This window comes from Cheilinus undulatus, linkage group 16 (assembly GCF_018320785.1).
Source record: "Cheilinus undulatus linkage group 16, ASM1832078v1, whole genome shotgun sequence".
Classification (NCBI taxonomy): domain Eukaryota; kingdom Metazoa; phylum Chordata; class Actinopteri; order Labriformes; family Labridae; genus Cheilinus; species Cheilinus undulatus.
In genome coordinates this window covers 31140583-31166226 of record NC_054880.1, presented here as the reverse complement: position 1 = coordinate 31166226, position 25644 = coordinate 31140583, and the positions used below count along the sequence as shown (strand labels likewise).

At 38.1% G+C, this 25644-nt stretch overlaps 1 protein-coding gene across 1 annotated transcript in view; it reads left to right on the top strand.

Moving 5' to 3' along the window:
- khdrbs3 (KH domain containing, RNA binding, signal transduction associated 3) overlaps positions 1-24979 on the top strand; it is a 216739-nt gene extending 191760 nt beyond the window's left edge. The window contains exons 8-9 of the mRNA XM_041809643.1: positions 18912-18964; positions 23877-24979. Of these exons, the coding sequence (XP_041665577.1) occupies positions 18912-18964; positions 23877-23968 (145 nt within the window). The 3' untranslated portion in view covers positions 23969-24979. The remainder of the gene's footprint in view (positions 1-18911; positions 18965-23876) is intronic.
- The last annotated feature ends 665 nt before the right edge of the window (positions 24980-25644 follow it).

Genomic DNA, 25644 nt, shown 5'->3' with positions numbered 1-25644 from the left:
AGCAGAGAAGGTGGCGTCTCAGTAGGGAAATGAGAAGGATGACAGCTGTGGCACAGCCCTGGCTGGACACTTGGGGAGGTCACAGCGAGGTCGTCTCTCGCAGCTCGGGTGTGATCAAAGCGTTATTTCATACTTGACACCTTGGAGACTGTTGGCTGCTGACACCTCGCACCTATCCTCCCATCCTGCTTTGGTTTGGTATATCGTAGGCTGGATCCCAGAGGCTTGAGGGCACAAGGCGAGCTGTGTGACAGTGTTTTAAAGGGCAGACACATCCCTGAGGAACAACTGTAAATCTTAGTACAAGGGATGGGTGGAGAGGAAAAAAGAGAGAGTGGCTGGATTTCTACGTTTAAAGGTGTAACCGTTTGGACTGGGTTGCTGGAAAGAGCCAAAATATTCCTGAAAAAAAGTTTCGGTCCATAAAATAAACATGAGGTTTGGATATTTATCAAACAACTGAAGGCAGGTTTAAAAATGTTATACTGTTAAATACCACAGAAAGGCTTATTTGTCTACAAGGGCTGATGTATGAATTTTACCTTAAAATCATCTTAGACACTGAAGAGAAAGACATAAAACTGTGGAACAGCCATATTGTAAATGCAGAATTGTACTTCTACCATCAAAGACCATGCACAAAGGAAGGATCTAAAGGGGCTAACAGAACTGACCTTATAAAAAACTGACCAATAGGTTTCCTCACAACAGCCTGCTTCTTGCAACGTACAGTGGGCAGCAGACAGACACAAGCTTTCAGCTTGCTCTGAAATTGTTGCAATTACAATTACCATTAAAAGTATGTTATCCGAATAATGTGGGAGGCAAAAATGCACGGCTCACTTTAAGAAGCATATAACCATGCAGTTTAATATTCAGAACATGTGAACGGAGAGGGCAGCATTGTTCTAGAAGCACTAGCAGAGGGGGCACAGGACCTCCAAATGGTGCAGAGGCACAGTGAAACCAAAGCTATTTTCAGCACGGTTACATGTTCATAATTACTATTCTTAATACTGGGATTACAATTTTTCAACCCTGAAGCCATTCTACTTTTCTGGCTAAATAACAGCAGTCTCTTCTGTCAATACAGTAACATAAACTGTTAACCCGAAAGTTGTTTGTGATCAAATAATTTAACTAAAAAAAAAAAAAAAAGTTGTTTTTTTGCATTACGTCATTTTGGTGTATTCTACTATTATAATGTGACTGTAGAGTGTACTTGTTGTTTTGAGTTGAATAAACTTAAAATTTCTATTTTCTTAACTGAAACTTTGGGTTGACTTACAATATCAAATGCTTCAAGGTGTTGAATTCTGATTAGCTGGTCGAATTCAAACTTGTCTTGGCTTGTTTGAAACAAAATTGTGCAATTTCCTTGTTCAAGCATCTAAGACAGAAGCTAAGAAGACCGGTTTCTCCCTCACTTGGTTCTAAGCATCTTGCACTGTAAAACGCAATATCATAAGACAAATCTGCAGTTTTTCCAGAATGCCATTGGGCACTCAACCTTTATGCACTCTGTTTGCTGCTGCTGTCGTGGCCAGAACACTTTTGAAAAAGAGATTTTTAATCTCAATGAGGTCTTCTACTGCTTGAATAAAGGTTAAATAAATAAATAAAATGCACCATGAGTAAAGTTGCTGTCTCAGTTACATAGAGGGTGATGTTAATGTTATTAATGTCTATGACTGTTGGATGGCACACTGATATTAATATCAACTACTAGTTCAGTGGGTCACTGACAGCCATTTACAGTGTACACATTTTGAAAATAATAAGGTGATTTAATTTAATTTTCCAAATTATTTTCAATTATATCAACTTGTAATTTAGTGCAATGGAATTAAAATATTAAGTTTAATAATTATGCAAAGCAATTGGCTTTGCAAGAGATTTCAAGTTAAATCAACTTGGCATCTAGTTTGTTGTGCTTAAAAACTTAAGTTAAATTCACTCAACTTTTCATTATACATTACTTAATTTTTTTAGGGCAAATGGTTTCCTCATCCGGGCTTACAGTGTACAGCAGGTGGCCATATGCTTCAGGTGGCTTTGTTCTTCAATTTGACATGTTAAGTTGCATACTAAAAAATCAACTAACAGATTCACGCATGTCCACATACATGCAACCCAAGTAAGCATCAGCAAAAAATCTGCTTGATTACATTCATTCCTATCATAGAACCCAACAACATGCAAGCAATGCAGTGCTTTCACCCCATCACTCTGTTCCTATTTTCTTCTCAGATGCTGAGATGATGAGGAACAAGTAAAGAGGGAGATGACAAGGTAACAGGAGTGTCTGATAGTAATATTAACTTAATTTTCTTTCATTCTCCTCTCTTAAAAGAGCTTGTTAGTTTGTTTCACAATCTAAGATAATGGTGCATCAATGATAACTATATCGAAGTGTAAAGCTCTGACTCCTTTCAACACATAAGGCAAAACAACTGTCGTGATCATCAATGCAAAACAACACGTCTCTTTTGTCTGTGTTCAAAATAGAAAGACCATATGCCATTTTTGTTTTTGCAAATGTAAAAACTGAAATTTACAGTTCAAAGATTAAAATATTTGTTTAACAGCTCATGTGTGGAAAGCAGGCATGTGATGCGATGCAATGTTAAATGCTCAAATGCTGCCAGGACAGGGTGTTGGCAAGCTGCAACCTGGCAGTATTTGACATGATTAAAAACATAAAAAAAAGCTTTACAGCTCTGCACATTTTGTCAACACTCTGCAGTTTTATATTGGTACAAGATTCACCCTAGAGCTGAATCATATTGAAAAAAAGTTAAAATATTATATATTTTCACTCTGCAGTACATTGTGAAATATAGAAAAAATTACAGGAATCTATCCCAATAAATGCAGTAAGTTTCTTAAGCTGCTGAAATGTGGGAAATTTTTAGCTGAACCTTGCAATTAGGATTTTATTTTATTTGGATTTAAGGTCTATTGTTATGGTTGGCCAGCACTTTAAAGTACAAAAAACAATTAGGGCTGCCAAAAGATTCAGACTTTTAATTGTGGTTAATCTCAGAATTTCCGTAGGTAATCATGATTAATTGCACCCTTTTTATTACATTTTAAAATTCCACTATTTTTTGTTCAGAACTGTTTTTGTGTCATTCTGAATTTTTTTGCCTTTCTGTTGGGATACAGACCTGCCTTTATCCGTAGATCAAAGATTATGACTAGGGGTCGACTTATTAGATAGATACTTTATTAATCCTGATGGAAACTCAAATATTGGCCTGACTGATTATTAAGGCTGATATTTGGCATTTAGATGATTAAAAGTATCTCATTTTACTTAACAAATAATCAATAAAGTTGAGTAATCAAAAGGTTGCACTGCAAAGTGGGACTTCCTCTCTGGTTATATTTTAACTCTCCACAGTCTCAACAAATGTCCTTTATAAAACACAATCTGATTGGATGTCATGTGACTCATCACCAACAACACTTTAGCCAGCCACTGACACAGTGAGCGTATGGCATCTCTTCCTGTTTACATTATTATACTTTTGCCACATCAAGAACATTTTACGTACTACTACCAGTATTGATCCTGAGAAATCAACTGTGGTCAACCCCTCATTATGATGTGAACTGCACCCAAAAATAACTTGTTCTGGATCTTGAATGAAATAAGGGAGCAGTAAAAAAGGTAAATATTTCATAGCATATGGTGCAGATGATTTTTGATTTGTCCACTGAGCTGACTGTGTTTTTTTAAAGTGAAGTTAGGAATTAAAAAGCAGTTGGGGGCTCATTTGACATCACTGGAGATGGTGCTGTGTGTGAAGTGTGTGAGGGTAGGGCTGAGCGATATATCAAGTATACTCGATGTATCCCGGCTTTTGCCACCCACGATGTATGAAATGACTATATCCCGAATATCCGAGTGTAAATTACTTGGAAGTTTTGAGCCGTCAGCGTGCATTTCTCACTGGAGTTTCGCTTCTCCCATTGTCCCTGAATGCATCTCTCACAGCAGAGAGCTCACTCTCTCTCCTGCGCGGCTGCGCTCATCCAGAAAACTCCTCTGCACATGCCCATCAGCGGTGAGAAGCAAGGAAAGAGGAAGGTAAACAGAGCAGCGTGGCTAGTTAGTGGGGAGTTAGCTGACTTTAGAGACAGAAACGGTGCTGGGTCTGCAGCGTTCGGCAGTCGTTTAACTTTGAAAAGGAAGAGGTTGAACTCATGTGGTATTCGTTAAAATACGCCGCAAGATGTCTCAGAGGTAATGGTGGCAATAACACAACACGTCGCTAAAGACATGAGCCCAGTGGTGTTGAAAAGACACTTAACCCAGAATACAAGATTCGGCTGGGCGCAAGCATTTTGCTGAAAACTCCCCGCCAGAGTCGTACACTTTAGAGAGAGGACGGCCCAGCAGCAGAAAAATGTGATCCACTTTTCCTCAACTACGGAGACTTATCTCAGCCTTACAGTTCAAAACACCGACAACAAGGAGTTAAAATGTTCCTGCCTCCAGACAAGCTTTGTTCCCCATGATCACACAGGAGAGTTTCTTGAATAAGGTCTAAAGACACTCTCATGTCATGAACTTGTCAGAAACTGGTCCAGCGTTCATCAGCACAGATAATGGACTATTACAATCACAGCTGTGAGCCTGAATGGAGGACTTGACTGCAGGGTTTTGGCCATTTACTGCATCCATGATTGGTGAGTTCTGTGTAGGTTTGCTTCACCCTTAATGAGGAAAATAATCATTTTATAGTCAGCAACTGTAAACATAGAACACATTTCAGGACTTTCCATACACTTTAAAAGACAGAGTATTTCATGATTTATGTAGTTATTTTTTATTTATTAGTAAAAGATTGAATGAAGTCCTTTTGTAAATAAAACTGCTAAATTTGACTTTCTATTGATTTTTACTTTCTGCAAACAATTTTATTAAAAATCCAATAGAACAGTCTATTTTTATCACCACACTAGTGTCATCTGGGGCTAAATTAAACATTATACAGCTGCTGAGAGGCCATTTTAAAGTATTGCGATATATATTGTGTATCGGGATATAGCAAAAATATATTGGGATGTCAATTTTAGGCCGTATCTCCCAGCCCTATTTGAGAGCATTGCTTGTTTGCATTGAACAATTTTCCATGCATACTGCATTATTGCAGATTTTGTATTGCTAAAGCAAATATTGGGATAATGATAAAATTGTCAGAGAATGTGCAGCACTACTGCATTATGGTGACAGCTGAAGCAGAGTAACCTGCACAGAGAAGGACCTGTGCAGCATGTGCAAAATTCTTAGGTAAGTTTGGGGCTGATTGAAGCGTATCCAGAGCATTGAAGAGTAAAATCTACCCCCAACCACCCATTGAGAAAATGCAGTAACATATTTAAAAGTCCAGATTTAGGTCAAACTCACATGTTATCCTCAGCTTTGAAGATATGTGGAGACGATAGTTTTGATTGGACTGACAAGATTTTTTCAGAAATAGTCATCATTGTTTCTCTTTTTTTTTTTTTACCTCTTTACCATTGTTTTACATGAGTATACAGTGGTATGACAGCACCAATGTAAAATGCAGAGTCCTTTTCTGGTCTTTGATATGTAACATCCATGCCAGCAGTCATCTGGTTCTCAGCAATAGTTGTGAGAATTCAGCTGAAACAATGTTTTTATCAGCCTGCCTTTGTCAGTGCTAGTTCTTTGAGGTTTGCTTGTTGTGTCTGGGCCCTTAGGCAGACAACATCCATTTAGTACAATAGGAATATCAACATTGTGTCTTTTGAATCTTAGTACAGATTGCCTGTGTTAGCTGTCTGCCTCTGAAATGCCTGCGGTGCTTCACAGATGCTGGGTACCTCGATGCCGTTTTCGTGGTACACAGCTTGTCAGGATGACTGACAGGTGCTATGGCGGGAATTAGACCAACTGAGGGGAAGGAGGGCGGGATTTACATCACTCTCTCTCTCTCGGTCTCCTGACAAAGAGCTGTGTTTGAGAAATGTAATGTCCCTTCAATAAGACATAACAAAGTCATTCACAGATGTAACAATTTAACATCCAAACATTTTTTTAAACAGAGGATTTTAAAATGGCTCTGACTTGACTTGAAGAGGCATTATTTCCCCTGAAGCAGGATTTCATTTCATCTCCAAAAAATGGCAGCAAAGTGACATAAACGGTCATTTCAGACCCAGAAAGAAGACTCATTTGTAAAGTCAAATCTCACCCGTAGGCCATTTTGTCAGTCTTTGTGGCTCTACAGCAGGGGGTCAGCACTGGAGATAGCTTTGCAATCAGCCACCACACTGAGCAATCACCAGAGTATCCATAAGGAGGGCTTCTATTTGAAATTTTGTAAGCTTTATTTCATTTTAAATGGTGAAAGAAAAAGGAAGTGTGGCTTTTATCATCCATTTCCAGCGCATTGTGTCTGTGCAGATCACCGCCGTCTGTAAAATCAGAGCTTTCAGTGTGGGGCACTTTGTCAGCTTTTTACATTTCAGTCCTTTTCCCACAAATGAATGAGAAACATTTTACGCAAGAAGTGTCAAGGAAAATCATTTGAGGACAGTCACGATGAGTTAAAATGTGCAATATGCAAGAGAGCAGAAGAAAAGCAGCCTCCCTACATGCCAGACTCGCAGAGTATTACCTCTGCAGCCCCTTGTAATGTCCTACTAGATTCCTTCTAATCTATCACAGAGGACTGGAAGAGTAATGGCGATGTAAGAAAACAAAGTCCACCAGGGACGTGTACTACATCATTCAGATTTAACACCGCCATCTGTTTCCTGTGCCCAGGAATGGCAACATCAGTACTTAAGACAAAGCATTTACAGAGATGACAGATGCTCTGGAGAGGCAGGGCTTTTACCTGTGGAAAAGTAAGCCTGGAACCAGAAGCCTTATGAAAGAGACACACTTATCCAATAGGTATTGTGTTTGCCTCTTGTAGTGCACGCCTGCACTTTAAACTGATGCTTTTCTGTTTTTTCTTTGGCCAATGAAGTTTAGGGAGACACAAACCAGCGGCCGCCTTCTGCTAATGAATGTCAAATCAAAAGCTGACCTATTTAGAAAGCCAGAGCTCTTTCACACCTATGACAGGGCAACATCTCGAGTGAAATCCGAAAACCCCAGAGGCCTCATCTTCTGCTTGTGTTACAGCTGCCAGCTGTGGACTTCAGACAAGACGAAGCTGTGATTTAGGATCAATGCTGATGAATGCAGGATATATCAGGCTGTGAGGACAGTTTTCATCTTAAAGTTTCCTATTCTTCCCGTCATTTGTTAGACATTGTTGATAGTTTTCACCCCCTTGGATGTTTTACCCTTTAACTGATTTTATAAATCAATCATGGTCAATATAATTTGGCTTCTTAACAAAAATCCCTCTTCAATGTCAAAGTAGAAACAGATTTTTACAAAGAAATGTGAATTAAATAAAAATATGTAATGTCAACTAAGTGACTGCATGAATATAAACCCCTTTTAAGTGGCTGAACTAATTCCATAGAGGTCCAGTCAACTGGTGCTAGTAGTCGAGGGAAAGTCCAGTCACTGGTTAATCAGTATTCCTGGCTACCATTACACTATGAAGACAAAAGAACACTCCAAAGAAAATGTTTATGAAAAGTGTAAGTCAGGTGATGGTTACAAAATAATTTCCAAGGCACTGAACGTCCCCCTTATATCAGTTAAATCCATCAAAAAAACGGAAGGATGTGGCACACGTGTAAATCTGCCTAGTTCAGGCTGTCCTCACAAATGGACGGACCCTACAAGAAGGAGATCAGTGAGAGAGGCCACAAAGACTACTATGACAACTCTAAATGAGTTACAAGCTTCAGCAACTGAGATGGGAGAGACTGCATACAACAACTGTTCACCAGTCAGCAAAGAGAAAGTCACTGGTGAAGAAAACTAAGATAAATCTTTACTAGAGTTTGCAACTATGCAACCTGACAGGCTTAAGCAGTTTTGCAGAGAAGAATGGAGTAAAACTGGTGTCCAGATATGCAAGCCTGTCAACACAGAGTCAGTGCTGTGATTGCAGCCAAAGGTGCATCCACTAAATACTTATTGTATATCTTTTTGGCTGAGTTAGTGTGGTTCATTTGTGCGGGTGTGAAAGCTGTGCCGTACTGTGACTGCTTGAAAATGTGGGTCTTGGTCTGATCTGAGATCGACCCACTGATCTGACCTTACTCTGACCTAAAAGCATTGTGCTTTTTTGGATTAAACCAGCTACTATGGCCAGTTGAACATCTGGTCAGAATCATAAGAGAACCTTCAGAAACAATTGTGACAAATTAGAGTGTCTTTTTCTTCCTCTCATCAGGCTGCTGTCTATATGAGAAATACTACAAATGTAATGAGCATTTATTGTTTCCCACACACAGGCTTCACCTGGGCATTACTCCCAGGTAGGCTAAGAATGCTCAACGTATTTATTTTTCACAACATTATGGGATCAAAGACCAATTAATGAATGGATGATCTCCACACAACACACTGTGGAGCACACTGATAGTAAACAAACAGGTTATTATTGGATCTCAACTGTTAAACATCATCTTCTGCTGCTGTCTTGTAAGAGCAGCCAGTTGTAATCAATGCAATTTGGTAATGTTTTCACATTTTTTATTTGATATAATTAACAAAGATTTCTCCTTAACCAATTTTATGTATTTCTTTCAGATTTATTTGTGCACACCTATAAACTCTGTATATGTGTTCATAACCTGTAAGAAATTCTGTCCAAGTGAGAGAGTGTTTCATTGAACCTCAACCATTTTGGTGTGCTTATAAACGACCCATATATGAACACAGACTAGACTTGACATAGTTATGCAACAATAACTGGTCCATGATTCAGGCCAGTTCAAATTATTTATAGCTGTGAAAATGTTAATAGGAATCATACATCCTGGTCCATCTGTGTCTTTTATTCTTCAGCAGAATCATATATATTAGATTAACACAACATGTACCTGTCTTAATAACAGATCATCCAGTCTATTTTTTTCCAATCCTTTTTTTTTCTGACATCCCTATTTTGTAAATGTTTGCACATTAGAGCTGTTTCCTTTCCCTCTATGTTGGCTGTCTGTCTGTTATCATCATTTAGTGTTTTAAATGCTAATGCAAGTGAATCAGACTCTGTGTTATTTCATTATAGACTGGATTGCTTGCTTTTTTGGTGGAAAACACATTCAATTTTTCACTCTTTTACCGCTTGCTGTTGCATTTTAATGGCACTATTTTTACAGAACTTAAAAAATTAAAATTCAGCTTTTATGTTGGTGTATTTTTGCTCTTTTGACAATATTCATCAGCTGAACATTAAAGACACTCAAGCAAAATTACCACTTTTTAAAAATATTCCACTTGCTATCACAGATGATCCCCATGTGTGAGAGTTTATTGATGATGGCACATATCCCAGCAGTCATCCTGATCTAAAAGTAGAGGATAAAACTGTCAAAAAGCAGGTGCAGAAAAAATTAGAACAAAATTATCAGAAGCTTCAGTTTTAGCTTGACAGAATCCAACTTTATCTTTGAACTAACAGGAGGGATATACCAGCACAGCCACATCTCCTCGCTCACTTTCTCTCCCACTCTCTCTCATGTGCACACAGTGAAGATTTTATATGGATTTCTCCTCAAACACCAGCACAGTTTCAGCAGATGGCTGTTTAAAAAGATTCAGGTTCTTGAGGTTTGCTCTTGTCAAAAGGATGTTTTCCCTAGTCACGCTGATTTTGCTAAATGTTGTTTAGCTCCATGCTGATGGTGGGTTAATATTGGCTCTTTTTAGATAATATAACAGAAGTACAGTCTGGGCCGGCTCTTTATGTAATGTGTTGTTGGATAACAATGTTAAGAATTGGTGCTTTACAAATAAAGATTGACTTTAGCTGTATTGTATCGTGTTCACTCATATCAAATCAGATTGTATTGTATTGCATCATACTGTACCATGTTGTGCTGAGTTCTTAACCTGGCAAAGCAGAAGGATACGCCCGTTTCCTTGTTTCTCACTGGCGAATCCATCTTGTAAAGCTCCCGTCTGTACCCTTTGGGCCCGGTTAGAAAGTGACAGGATCAGCGACGAGGGGCAGTACTTTCGGGTATGGCGGAGTTGTTACATAAGCAAGCAGCAACAAGAGACTGGTGCAATTATGGCAGAAGACATTAGTGTGGATGCTGCTAAAGCACCAGTTTTACCAGAACTTGACGACATTTCTTCGTTAAAACAAGAACAAAGAACAGCAGTGAGTTTTTTCTTCTCAAAACTAACAAAAGTCAAGTACTGACATGTCTATTGTCTCCATGGTTCGCGTTATGCAGTTCTTTATGGAGTTTATTCCTCGGTAGCTGCGTAAGCGCACCTCGGTAGCAGTGACAACGTCACGTGTTTTGTTGCTCTGATTGGCCCGTAAAGATGTGACAGAACGTTCATCCAATCACCCTCTGAGTTTTTTTTCAAAGGCTCTGCCCTTTCCAAATGCTGTAAATTGAAGATTTTCCAGATGGATTTGTGAAACAAATTTAGTCTAGTTTTTGTGAAAAAAATTAATCTGGCATGTGACTCCTATCTTTTGTATCATATTGCATGGTGTCCTGTCCTGTCATGTCCCATGGTATCATGTAGTATCTAATAATATCAAAATACAATGCATCTGTATCTCTTCTGCCTATCAGCCGTAGAAAGTAGAGACCCAAGGTTTGGCAGAGAGGGTAGAACACACCACCATGATATGGTACCAGATTCAGACAAGACAGTAAATGCTTGGAGTAAAGGTATAATGTGAGGACTGTTATGGACCAAAACTAGACTGAAGTGTTTTTGAGTTTTTGTCAACTAAAACTAGACTAAAAGTATAAAGGGTTGAAATGAATAAATGTGACTTAAACTTAACTAAAAGGCATTCAATCTAAAAACTAAGACTAAGACCTAAATGAATAATAGCTAACAATAGTCAAACTTAACACTGTGTTGTGTTGTGTGGAATCATACTTTATGGTATGGTACAGTACAGTACACAACAGTATGGTATGGTATGGTATGGTATGATATGGTATGGTATGGTATGGCATGGTATGGCATGGCACGGTACGGTACAGTACAGTATGGTATGATATGGTACGGTACAGTATTGTATGGTATGATATGGTACGGTACAGTATGGTATGGTATGATATGTGCGGTACAGTATGGTATGGTATGATATGTGCGGTACAGTATGGTATGGTATGATATGTACGGTACAGTATGGTATGGTATGATATGGTACGGTACAGTATGGTATGGTATGATATGTGCGGTACAGTATGGTATGGTATGATATGTGCGGTACAGTATGGTATGGTATGATATGTACGGTACAGTATGGTATGGTATGATATGGTACGGTACAGTATGGTATGGTATGATATGTACGGTACAGTATGGTATGGTATGATATGGTCCGGTACAGTATGGTGTGGTATGATATGGTACGGCACAGTATGGTATAATATAATATGGTACAGTACGGTATGGTACTGTATGGTATGGTATGATATGTACGGTACAGTATGGTATAATATGATATGGTACAGTACGGTATGGTACTGTATGGTATGGTATGATATGGTACGGCACAGTATGGTATAATATGATATGGTACAGTACGGTATGGTACTGTATGGTATGGTATGATATGTACGGTACAGTATGGTGTGGTATGATATGGTACGGTACAGTATGTTATGGTATGATATGGTACGGTACAGTATGGTATGGTATGATATGGTACAGTACGGTATGTTACAGTATGGTATGATATGGTACGGTATGGTACAGTATGGTATGGTATGATATGGTACGGTACAGTATGAAATGGTATGATATGGTCCGGCACAGTATGGTATGGTATGATATGGTACGGTACAGTATGGTATGATATGGTACAGTACGGTATGGTACAGTATGGTATGATATGGTATGGTACAGTATCGTATGGTATGATATGGTACGGTACAGTATGGTATGGTATGATATGGTACAGTACGGTATGGTACAGTATGGTATGATATTGTACGGTACAGTATGGTGTGGTATGATATGGTACGGCACAGTATGGTATGGTATGATATGTTATGGTATGGTATGTTATGGTATGGTATTGTATGTTATGGTATGGTATGGTACAGTACAGTACGGTACGGTAAGATATGGTATTGTATGGAATGGTATCATGTGGTTCCCTGCCATGTTGTATCATATTGTATTGTATCCTCTCCTATTATGCTGTGTTGTATGCTATTATTAGTGTTATGGTATGGTTTAGTATCAAGTGGCATCGTATCGTATGGTATCATGTGCTGTCCTCTCCTTACAAATATTGTATCATATGGTATCGTATACTATCATTTAGTGTCCTGTCCTATTCTGTTGTATCAAATCATATTATACCATAATTATCGTATCAAATTGCACTGTATAATATCTCATCACATCCTATCATGCCACGTTGTCCTATGGTATCTTCTTGTATGTATCGTCTTTTTTCAAACCCTTTGTGTCATACAGTATTGTGTTTTGTCAATCCTTCCAGTATCATTTATATTGCAGTGCACTGCCCCCCTCTGGACCGTACTGTACTGTGTGGTGTCCTTCCCTGTCCAGTCCAGTCCTGTGGTACCATATCTGGCACGTTTCCAGTTTATCTGTTGTATTCACTGGAAACTGGTTCTATACTGAGCAGCCCCCATTTCTATGGTTCCATAGTTATCCTTATCCTGTACTGAAACTCTTTACAGTGTAGATCAAATGAAAACATTTTCAATTAAAAGCTTAGATTCCAGGTGAATGCATCACAGAGTGCTGATTGATGTGAAACCTGCAGCAACTGCTGTCAAACTTTGGACACCAAAGGCAGAACTTTACTAGAATCTTTGACCTTCAGGATGCATCTCTAGACCTTCTGTTCTCTGTAATTGAGAAGGAAAAGTAACTAAGGAGAAAAGTTTTGTAGCAATATTGATGAAATGTCACCTCAGAAATTAGAGGCGCCTAACAGCTTTTGTTGCACTCCTCTCCTTTGTGCAAAGAGCAGGTCTGCACTGGCAGCTTTCACCGGGCTGAGCTGTTATTACTGGTCTTTTTTTGCCTTAAGCTACAGAGAGGCTTCATGAGTTTAGTAGGAAAGGTTTTTCCAGTTCTGTGAGATAAACATAGTTAAAATAAATGAAGGTGAAAATGCTGGCAGCCTACAGCATGTAAGCAATGCTCTGAAGCAGTGTTAGCACTGCTGTGCAGCATCCTGCTTCATGTTGTTTGGATGTTTTTTTTATTGTTGAGTATGACAAAAAGAGGACACAATTACCAAGTATTCAACACACTGTTCCAAGCACCTGCCAAATATATTTTCTCATATTCATAAAATTCTGTTTATTTTAAAGGCGACCTCCATGGAATACACCCTGCGTTTTAGCATAATGTGAAACCTAATTATTTAGTATCCTGTCAGCTCTTGTCTCAGGGTACACAACATGACGAGCCAAAACATGCATTCAGTCGTCTTACGCCTCTCCATCCCCCTTCTCTTCCCCCTCTCCGTTTCTGTCAGCCAATGAGGGGTGTCAAGGAAATTGCAGTGACTTGACATCTGTGGCAGATGTACGGTGGCACCTCTGCCGCAAGGGCTGGCTGGAAACCTCCTGCTCGCAGCACCAGCAGCTGGCCTCGCTCCTCACAGGGAGACTGTATTAGCACAAGGGAAAAGCCTTGTTTGCTTCTGCTGGCTTGGCATTGTTTGTAGTTGAATTATGAACTGTGTAAAATTTATGCTAAGCCTGTCTTAAGGCACAAGCCTCTGTAGGGAGCTGTCTCACGTCTCATTGAGCCTCCACAGTGCTCTTAAAACGATTCCTCCCACTGTCCCCAGTTGGTCCCGTTGTCTTGTTCATCCTTTCTAAGAAATTGTCAGAGAACACAATACAACAACCAATCAGTGTGTCATGTCGCTGCTGTTAAGAGGCATTTGCAGTTGTAGGGGAAGCTGCCAAAGCCCGGTCTTTCTGCAAAATAAAAGAAAACACGTCTTATAGCATATTTTCAATTTACAATAGGATTTAGCAAATCAGAATATTTTCAAGTGCCTGCTCAGTAGGGGTGTAAATCTCATAATATCTCATGATTCAATTTGATTTCAACTCCGGCGGTCATGATTTGAATCAAAATTGTTTTATTGATTTACAATGACATTCGGTCTCTCACACTTAAATTGAGGACTCTTTTCAGTCGAACCAGCACTCCCCAAGGTCAATGTAATTCAGTTTAGCCCTGTTCTCTTTAAATGCAGGATTATGACCTAATTAAGGAGAAAGATTAGGGAGATTTTGATAGAAATTCCATCTCTTTTTTAATGATCCTGATCATTTGGCTCAGCTAAAGTAGAACCAGCCTTTTCTTTTTCCAAACAGGTCTTCATTTGGTACCATACTGGCTTCCATAAGTTTACCACATTTAGCTATTATTGACAAGTGTGCTTGTGTTTTACTCTAGCTGTGCTTAATTTTTAATTAATGAAATCTGTGCAATTATTTTCTGAAATATCTTGCCCCCCTTATGCAGCAATGGTGTAAAACATTAATATCACACTATCAATTATGGGCCCTCACTGCGTGTTGTACCTGTGGTGGAGTAAAGATCATCTCTTTATTCTGTCTATTAAGTACAAAAATAAAGAAAAGAAACAATTCAAATGAAAAGGAAACCAGCTCTTAAACAGGACTCAAGTTCAGTCACCCATTAGAGCAGCCAACATTTTAGGTTGAAATAAAGTTAATAAAAATGTGTCTTGAGTGTGGCACAGATGGCCTTGCAATCTAAGGTGCACTCCATGTTCATGGGTGGCCTGGGTTCAAGTCCAGCCTGTGGCTACTTTCCTTCATGTCTCTCCCCCACTCTCTCATCCCTGTTTCTGACTCTGTCCACTGCCAATAGGCATAGAAAGCCCTCAAAAAATATATTCAGAAGAGAGTCTTTAAGACTCCATTTCATGATTGTATTTGCAATTTTGACATAAATTGATTTTTCCTTACACCTAGGCTCAAACTTACATTTTTCTGATTTTGGACATTTTGGCTCTACATCAATTCTACAGATATGACTACTCTTTTGTGTTCCATACTTTTCTTCTCTGACATGTTTTACTTAAATTTTCATATGCAAACCATGCTACATAACATTAGCCTCACATGCCAGACTGTTTCATATCTCTACTGCATAGATGTAGTTCACATCCATGTGGGAAAGCTCCCACAGAAAGTGTTTGGAAAGGGCAGGACTTTTCAAAAGATTCTTTGAAGGATAATTGGAGGAAGGTTACATTTCTCACATTTGTGACGGCCAATCAGAGAGATGGGACAAACTAACGTTGTGCTCATGCGATTCTCCTGAGCAGACAGGCTTCCGCTGCCAAAGTTGTGAATGGTGGAGCTCTTTTGTGAATAAATTGATGCCAAGGCTGGTTGGGAGATGTGCCAAAATGTCTCCTCTACCAAGACAAGCTTTCAGTTTGACACTTAGTTTGTAGCTTCAAAGGAAAACATGGTCCAGTTCCAATTAAACTGCCGCTTTCCTACAGCTACATCTGAGCTAATAGCTACTGCAGCAGCAGCCAATGGATACACCAGCAGACCCCACCAGTAGCGATCGCAAAAACAGGACAAGGCAGACCAGGAAAAGAGCGAAAACATATTTTCAGTCCTGAATAGGTTTTAAGGGTGGCTATTTTCTGTTTTAATACAGAAATGTTGTCCAGTTCTGACAAAATTGCCGCTGCGACTACATCCGAGCTAATCACTGCACTTGCAGCCATTGTACACAACCACTCACAGTTCAAGTAACCAACACGCCGAAACTCTCACAAACTCATGCCAAAGCAGGTCGGCAGGAGAGTCGAAACATCTTTTCCATCATTAAAAGCTTTAAGTGTTGTTTTACACTTTATTTCACACAGAACTGTGGTCCAGTCCTGATAATACTGCCGTGACATTGTGGCAGCCTTTGCAGTCGGGTGATGCAGCTAGCTAACACCTGGATCTCCTCAGCTGAAGCTGATTTGTCTGAACAGTGTGCTGTTAGGAACAAATATTGCAGAGCTTTTCAAGATGATTTGCTTGATGAAAGACATGGAGTCTGGCAAATTTACCTGATAAATGTATGGGAGTATATAGTGTGTTATTTGTGTGTTATTACTTACCTATTATTTCATAGTGTGAATTAATCAATAACACAATATCATAAAATTAAAACCCGGTAAATACCTAGTATTTCAGCAATTTCTTTATTTACCTTTGTATTACAAGACATAATTACCCAAAACACAATGTAATTTACCTTATAAGGAACATTTCAACGGATACTTCCTTGTATCTACTTTCTGGAGTCACTTTAAAGCAGTGCATGTAGAGTCAAAAATGTCCTTTTCCTTTTTTTTTTTTTTTTGTTTTTTTTTTGTTTTTGACTCCAATGAAGATGCAGTGCATATCAAAGTATTAGTCCTTTCCACCTGATTAAATTGCTTAAAATTAAGTTGCGAGCTCAAGTTTCTTCTCTGGAGTTGCTTGTGAGAAAGTATCCATTGAAACATGCTTCGTACTTACATTACTAGTCCTTTCTGAGAGCACTGACCTCCACCTGTGGAGGGGCTGAAGCACAAGACCCTCCATCTTAATAGTTTACCATTTATTTACCAGGTAAATACCTAGTATTTAAGCTGTAGTTTTCTCTGTGTTTACCTATTTATTACACTAATAGTAGTCACTCAAAAGCACAATTTTAATTACCATATACATATATAATTGATAAATACCTAGTATTAGGGGAATGTAAAAGAAGGGGTTACCATTAGTAATAATAATGATAATAATAATAGTAATAATAATAGCCAGGACACCTTTCTGTTGCATCTTTAACTTTCTTGGTTGTTAGTTAGGTCATCCAAATCCCCTCATCAGTGAAACAAAAGAAAAAAAAAAGTTTAATTGTTAAGTTTTGAAATATAAGTGAGGCAGGCCTTTAAGTGTGAAGCACATCAGCACTGCCAGTCAGTTTCAAAAGAAAAACAGCACCGTTGAAAGTCAAACATCTCTCTCAGCTCAGTCCCCCTCCTCCTCTATCACCCAGAGCAGCTGTGTTAAACATACCTCAACTTAAAGCTTATCCTGTCTGTCAGATGTGTTGAAACCAGCCAGACAAAAGCTGGTCAGCTTCCTAGTTTTGACCGTTAACTGTTGGTCAACACATGCTTTCTTATTGTGGTCTGTTAAAATTAAAATAGCATCATAGTTCCTCCAAAGACACATAGCACTCAAACTGCTGTTTTTAGAGCTGTGAGAGGAATAAAAATAAATGTAACTGTACTCAGAAAAAGTGATGGCACAAATCTTAGACAAGGACATCCAAGTATGCGCTAATGACACTAAAGTAGAATCACCTCCTCTGACAGCATAAGACAAGAGAAGGAAAGGGTTTCTGCTACTAAAGGGAGGCTGCTTTCGTCTGTTATGAATGAATTTGAGCCAAATGATATCTCTGAGAGGGTTTAAAAATATGCTTCATGGCATTGAGAATTTCATTTTTTATTCTCTGAAAGGGCTGTTCAAGTAAAGCAGTACATCCAGCCTCATAATTCAACTTCACTGTAGCATTTAGCCATAATGTTAACAAGTATTGGGGAATATGGATGACTATTTGCCACAAAATGCTACAAAATTAAAGTTTAGTTGATTTTATGCAAACAGCAACACCAACGCTCTTCATGGCGCTTCAGTAAACATTTCTCCATCATACAGAAGCATAATTAACTTAAGTAAACATGAAGAATTTTCACCATTTTATTAGGGAATTTATTAAATATACAAAGAGGATAAAAACAACCACCATTGTGCAGCCTCTTTTTATGAACTGCTCAGTGAAAAGAGATTTAATAGCTGACAGAATTTGTTGAAATTGATTTCCTGGAGCGCTGCAAACTGCGGTGTAATTTGATCGAGGCACGGAGTGTCTCAACCTTTCTGACTCCAGTTTGGCTTTTAAAATCACACAACAAAAGGCGACTCCATTACAGTAACTGAAACAAACTGTAATCTGTTACTCTGACCGTGGTGTGACATTACCGTCACCTCTTTGCCCTCAGCAGTAGGGGGGTGTTGATGCGGCGTGTTAGGTTTTAGATGGTGCCTTCAGCTCTCTAATCCGCCGAGCAGAGAGGTGCTGCTGTCGCTGACAGACTGACTGACAGGCAGGCGGAGAGGACCCAGCTGTGATGGCTGGTGTCGGCTCAGTGGCAGCCTTATGATGAATTGCCTCTCTTGAATGATAGCGCTGTTACTGAATGATACCGAGGCAGGATTGTTCTGTCAGCATCTCACCTGCGACCGCAAATAAATAAATAAATAAATAAATAAGAGAGAAATGAACCGCTATGCAACTCCCCTCCCCTTCTTTTTATTTTTCATTAAAGATGCCTCCTCTCATAGATCTCCATATGCAGTGATTTGGAACTGGAAGTTTGTGCAGTAATATGCCCCAGGAAATTGCCTTGTAGAACGACAGGCGAAGCTTTGAGCGATTGAAAGCTGCCTCTACTTTGTGTTTTACTTTTATTTTCAGCAGCCTGCAGAACCACTTTCTGTATGTTTTTCTTTATTGCACTGCATAAATTATATCAGATTGAATCATTGCACACATCACTTTGATCTTCTTCACACCAGAATGAAAATAAAATAAGAAACACCGTATTTGTTTCCTATATATTTTTTGATGCAAAATGTGATGTTTTTCTTCTTATTTCATGCTTATTAATACAGTCAAATTTTCATCTCAGTGTCCTCTCTGTTCACAGCTCAGATGATTACTACGAGTACGGACACAGTGGGGAATCATATGAGTCGTATGGTAAGTTGCAGACTTATTTTATTTTGTTTATCTTATGTCAACTGTCAGAGCAACAATCTCTACTTCTTATTATGCACCGTCTGATTTAACTCAGTTGCCATAGCATCCAGTTAAAGAGACTGAAATTGATGTGTTCAGTGCTTTTATTTTTCAGTTCATTTGGCTTTTTCTGGAGAGCACTAAAAACAATCATGTCTTATTTTTGTGTTGCATCAGTAATTCTCTTCCTTTTTTTTTTGTTTCTGTGTTTTGCATACAGGATATAACTTCAGTAAACAGAATCTTTCTTAGCAATGCAGAGTAAAACCCAGCTTTGCTAAAATCAATCACATTTGAGCTTATCAATACTGATATAAGTGGTGAATTTATGTTATAGACAGCTGTTGTATGGGCCGTCTGCCCATAACATCCTATCCCCAAAATCACTAAAATGGAAGACCAAACAGTAGAAGTTTGTTAGAAAAATGGAATTGTGTTAACTTAAAAACCCAAAATAGCTATTTCAACTCTATTTTTGTGAGTTGATTGAACATGTTTTGCGTTTTAAATAAGAAGTACTCAATTGTTCTAAGTATTTTTTGTCATTGTATTTATACTATTTGATTATCATCCTTTAATCTTCACAGTTTTCCCAGAATGCTCTGGGGCATTTGTCACTTTTGCACTATGATAGAAGTTATCAACCCACTTAGAGAAGTCCTGACTGTGGAACCATCCTCAGCATCACAGAGATCACAGGGGTCTTTCACTGCAAGAATGAACAGTGGAATGTTGTGTTAAAAAATGAGTTTGGTAACATTCATACCTGAAGCAGCTATTTCAGTTCTAGTTTTTTCAATTAATAAGACACTTTTTATTTGTTTTAAGTAGGGCTGTCAAGATTAATCAAGTTAATCAGCATTTATCAAGGTCTACAATGAGTGCTTTATCCCTTAAACACACTTTGTTTAAGGTACGTCAGCCTCTCCGTGCAGTCACAGTGAGGAAATATAAGTCCACCACTGCTCCCTGATATCTCATCTTACTTTGAAAGCTTACAGACAGCTCAGTGGACAAGTCAGAAGCCATCTGAACTGTTTTAATGTTGTCTCATTTTATTTCCAATCTATAAAAAGTTCCCTTTTCCATGGTTAAGTTTATGTTAAAATCTTCGATCTACCAATCAAAGCAGGTCTGTATCCAAACAAGAAATCAATGACCGCTAGTTTAAAGGTGCAGTGTGTAATATTTAGCCTAGTAGCATTTAGCTGAACAAACTTGGTAAAATAAAGCAAAACATTTCTAAGATAGTCTATCTAAATACGTGTTTCCATAGTAACATAGAGGAAAAAAGGATAAATAAAGTTATTATATTGTATTGTATTGTATTCAGATTACAGATACACATTAAATTCAACTGGTTGCCACAGTTTCCAGCAGAGAAATGCAATCTAGAACCCACTTCTAGATGTTGATATTCAGTTTTACACACTGCACCTTTAAGACAGTAGAGCAATCCATCATGATAGAAAACCTGATTAAAATGCAAAATAATGGAATTTTGAAATGCAATGAAAGGATGCAATAATCAGTAACTACTCACAATTATATTTTGTAGTTTTTTAAATCACAGTTGACTAAAGAAATCCTGAGATTAATCATGATTAAAAATGTTAAACTTTTGACAGCCTCAGTGTTAAGTTAACAGCACTCTATCACTTAAAGTTTTTTTTTTTTGGTAATTGTACTCAAATCATTTCACAATCATTCCTTAATCTGCAGAGTTTTCCCAGAATGCCTGTGGGCATTAGACTCTTTTGCACCATGAGTGAAGTTACTGACTAAGTCCAAGATGCCCTCCCTGTCTGGAGCAACTACAATGTGGATTGAACATGATGAAAGAAGACTTCCTGGTTCAGTGTGCATATTTAGTTATCACTTTTTCAGTTACTTAAATGTTGTATGTAATCAGTGCTCTCTAATGTTTTGTTTTGTTTGTTTTTTTTTACTCATCAGGGATTACAGGGTAAATTATATATTTTAACTTGAGTCTACTCAAAAATAGATTTCCACTACTAAATGTAATCAGTTTCAACAATTTTTTTTGTGTGTTTTTAACTTGTTTGGTTTTACAGTGAACTGATTTAGGAAAAAAATTAAATCATAAAAAATTAAGATAGGCGGTTGTGGCCAAACAACAGCAATATTTATTTTTCCTAAAAGGAGGCCTTCGGTGTTTATACATTGGTACTCAACTTCTGTTGTTTTACCTCAAGTTGTAAGGTCCCATGGTAGCCTGCACTAGACGTAAAAGTCATTTAAACTCAAAAAAGACCTTTTTATGAAGCCCTGCAGAAGATCTCTGTCTCTCTGTTACACAGCTGCCTTCTGCTAATAGCCACCGTAGCTGTAGTTAATACCTCCTACTGTAATGCTTTACTACTTGAATGTAAACAAGCATAGACCATGAATGGCATCTCATAGGAGCATTGCAGTCAGGCACTATTTTGATCTAGTTAATGGACATCAAGATGAGTTTAGGCTGTGTCAGGTTATACTCATGTACTGAATAAAAGCAAAGAGTAACCACATTCAGCACAGGTATACAATGAAGACCGTTAATGTTAGCCTCCCCTCAGGGAACCAACTCATATCATTAGAGTGTCTTCTTCATTTTGGACTAGTAAACTAATTGCAGTTTCATGTTAAACGGAATTTGAAATAAGCCGCCTTGGAACATCCCTAGTCTTTTATTCAATCACTGTTTTGAAACCTTAGAAAACGTTGATGAGCATGTTCCATCCAGTAATGTCTTTCTCAGCAATCAGCTAAACATTACTATTAAATGTTTAATGGCACTTAGAATGAGTAGTCTCTGGTGAAGAGGCAGTTTATCATGTCTGGAAAAAAAGATGTGAACAGCTCCATTTACTGGAGTTCAGACAAAGTTGAAACCACAGAGATGATGTTCAACAACAGTGTGTCAGCTTCTGACAGGTAAAAGAAAAACTGGGCCAAGGTCATAGTTACTGCAGAGTGCACTGCAATGATAGTCGACATAAGACACCGAGCAGCACGGATGCTACAGAGTTACATACTGGACTTTCAAGGGGACCAACCAAATGATCTAGAGCTGAAGTACTACATAAATTTAAAAAAAAACCCTCCTGTAGAAATTACAGTTTTGATTAATTTCAAGAGAGTCATAACATTTTGTGGAATTACAGAGATATGAGGAAGGGACTCTTCAGTATCCTGGATTACAGGTATTACTGATGCCAGTGCAAATGTTGGCACAGGTGAGAGAGAGACCAGAGCTTTTCCTGTCATTTATCTTCTTTCCTTTCCTTCCTTTTCTTTTCCTCTTTCAGCATTAATCAGGATGCAATTAAGACCTAAAATAGAAAATTAACCCTTTTTAATGAAAATATTGCCTGTTATTTCAGTAGAACGATAGATAAGTTACCATCACAGGGCAGCAACTTCATACTGTTCACCTTAGCATCTTCCTGGTCTCACTGTAATGGAAACTGCTCTGCCTATAAATGTCTGATTTCACTGTTTAAACCCTAGTACAGCTCACTGCCAAGTCAAAAGTAGTCTGCATTTGTTTTCCTCATTCCTTGTAGCATTTTTTCATTTACTATTCCATCTGCAGCACGCTCTTTTTTCCGTTGTTGAGACAATCCTAAGCCTTTATCTTAAGCTAATACAAATATCACAGTGGGAGCCTACCAGAGAACCGCTTTGTTGTTGACCTTAACTGACCTTTACAGAGAAAACAGCAAAACTGAAACTTATTAGAAAGGAAATTCTATCTACTTATAAATCTGGGAACAAACTGTGACCTTTGTGAGCCGTTACACCCTATAATGTTACTTTATTACTTACCAGTTTTATCAGAACCTAGCTCCCTTGAATAACATGTAAGTCTATGTTGATTGTATTGTGTTAAGATGTATGTTGTAAGTTTTAACATGTCTTGAACTACAGTGAAAGTAATGCCTTTGTTTAAGGAGCTTTTTCTTTGAAACACATTTAAACACCTTTTTATCACAATAAATGTGTTAAAGTGGTATATGAGCGGGCTCTATGTGTTTTATATTGTTTCCTTTTCATGAAGATCTTAACTTATATCATAGCCCTATGTGTGTATTCCACGCTCTCATTTGCCCATTTTTAAAAGTCAGATCAAATCCAAACTTTTTACCAACTTTTCCGACCACACATGGAAGAAGTGAGCACCTTCAGCTCATTAGTGTGCAGCATCCCTGCACATGAAATAAAAATCGCTGCCGCATGGGTCACACAGCAAAGCGGCGACAGTTCAAAGGAAACAGATAAACAGCGCTGATGTGAATCCTTGTTCTTGAAACACAAGGTAACCTTGGTGTGTTTCTTCAAAGTGTCTGTCAGTGAAAGGGTGACAGGTTTAATTAAGGGGTATTGGCTATGTGCTGCCAACAGAGAGCCTGTACACAGAAAAAAACAAGCCTTTGTGAGCCTCAGCTCAAGGGAAGTCTCAGTGCTGGCTGAAGATCAGACAAAGGGTGCCATCGATACTGGCACTTTCACATTGACAGTACCAGGGGGTGAACAGGGGCTGATTTGGGCTAATGGTAATTGTGACCTTTTTGCTGGGAGACACTAAACGGGTCCTTTTCAAGTAGCTATTTGATCCTCTCATTCAATTATCTGTGATGCATCCTTCCAGGTGAAAGTCAAGTGTCTGAGTGTGAATCGTTGTTTTATTCCCAACATGAAAAGAGGCTTTTGTTATGAGATGAGTGTTATTGATGCCACACATTCACAGTGCTCAGTACAATATTTGCATGGAGCCACATAGACTAGCACAGAGGGCTGGTAAATGGCTGATTTAAGTTGAACACTTTTATAATCAATCTTCTGTTTCTTTCCTTTTCTTCCAAACCAGGCGTGGAAGAGTGGGCAAACAATCGCGGCAAAGCACCGTCTGCTCGAACAACCAAGGGAGTGTACAGAGATCAGCCATACTCCAGATATTGAACTGTTTATACAACCAACACCCGAGTCCTCATGGCTGTCTCAACCCAAGTAATGGATTTTTTATGGACATTCCCATCTTTTTAGAATTGAAAACTAAATAATGCAAAAGAAATGGTCAAATTGAGACGGTATAATGAGTAAAAACTTGTTTTCAAAAATGTTACTCCCTTATTATAAAAAGCGTACTCCCACTGGTTAAAACATGTAAAGCAATTGAGGTAATCTTTCCCTTCTTCTATTACAAATCAACTGGATGTTGAGATTAAGAGCGATTCCATAGTACATTAAGTTTCTCTCTCAGCTATGTGATTGTGAAGAATGACATTGTATCAAGCACTTTTACTCAGTAATGACTTGTGACTCAGTAGAGGCCGTCGATACAATCTTTCTACACAGCTGCCAGTACAACCTAATTTACAACCCTCTATTCTTCAGACCTTGAACTGCGTGGTTGATCACTTAAAAATGTAGTAGCTTAGTCCTAGGAAAGTGCAGTACTGTAGATATTTTTCTTTCTGAGGGGTAATCAGTGAAATTGTGTCCCTTGTAAATGAAATATTTACAACTAAAAAAAGAGAAAAGTCCAACTGTAAACATATTGTTTTGCTGTTTTCCTCCTTTTTGTAAAATAATAGTTTGTTAGTGTTAAAGGGCTTATAAAAGCATGGTGTGCAACTGTGGATATTGTCAGCTGTTTTATTCTGAAAAAAAAATGTAGTTGTGTTCATCATAATGGCCCCAAAACATCCATTTAAAAACATCTATAAATAACTGCTCATATTTCATGTATACTGAACAAGCAGAGCTGCGAAACAGTCAAGGAGCTTTTTAATTTTTGTGACTTTTCTTAGGTGCTTTAAATCAGTACTTTCAGTGTCATTCTTTGATTTAATATGAGATACTTTCTGACTTTGTCGGCATAATAATCCATTTTAAGATCATAACTCACACGCTGGTGAATTAGTAATTATACCCATCTAGAGATTTGTTCATCTATATTGATTTTGAGCTTATGTAAGCCCTTTAATATTTCTTCTTTGTTGATGCTGAATAAACATTTTGAAACAAAACACTTGTGTCAGACGAGAATAATTATGCACTTATAAAAACCCTCATAATTTAAACTAACAAACTTTAATAAAGTTGGATAGTGTGTTTCTATTTACTGCATAGATGCGTTTATTGAATCAGAACATACTGGGCCTCATTCACCAATTTCTTCTTGAGATTTTTCTTAAATTTATTCTTACGAAAGTTCCTAAGAAAACCCTTTGTCAAATTCAAAACAGCCATTGATTTGATCTTTTCCTACTTGGCAGTGTTGAGGATAATGCAGTCATTCACAAGAGTATTGACATGTCTTTTTGCTTTGACAAGGGATGTAATAAGTTAGTTTTGCCATTAAAATAATCTATTTTAAGCTATTTTACATTTTTAGAAAAGTAATTGATGACAGGGAAAAAAAAACTTTTTCATTTGCCTTTTGTCACCACAAAAAGAAGGAAAAAAAAGAAAATCCCTAAAGTATTCAGTTTCTGTTTCTCTCTCTACCTGGTGGCATGTAGCTACAGCTGTGTCTCTAGCCAACGGTTTAAGCTAGGGAGATGGCAGAGAGGATGGCATTACACTGGGAAGTCATTCCTGTTTTGCTGAATTTTTAGATGAAAGGGAAATAA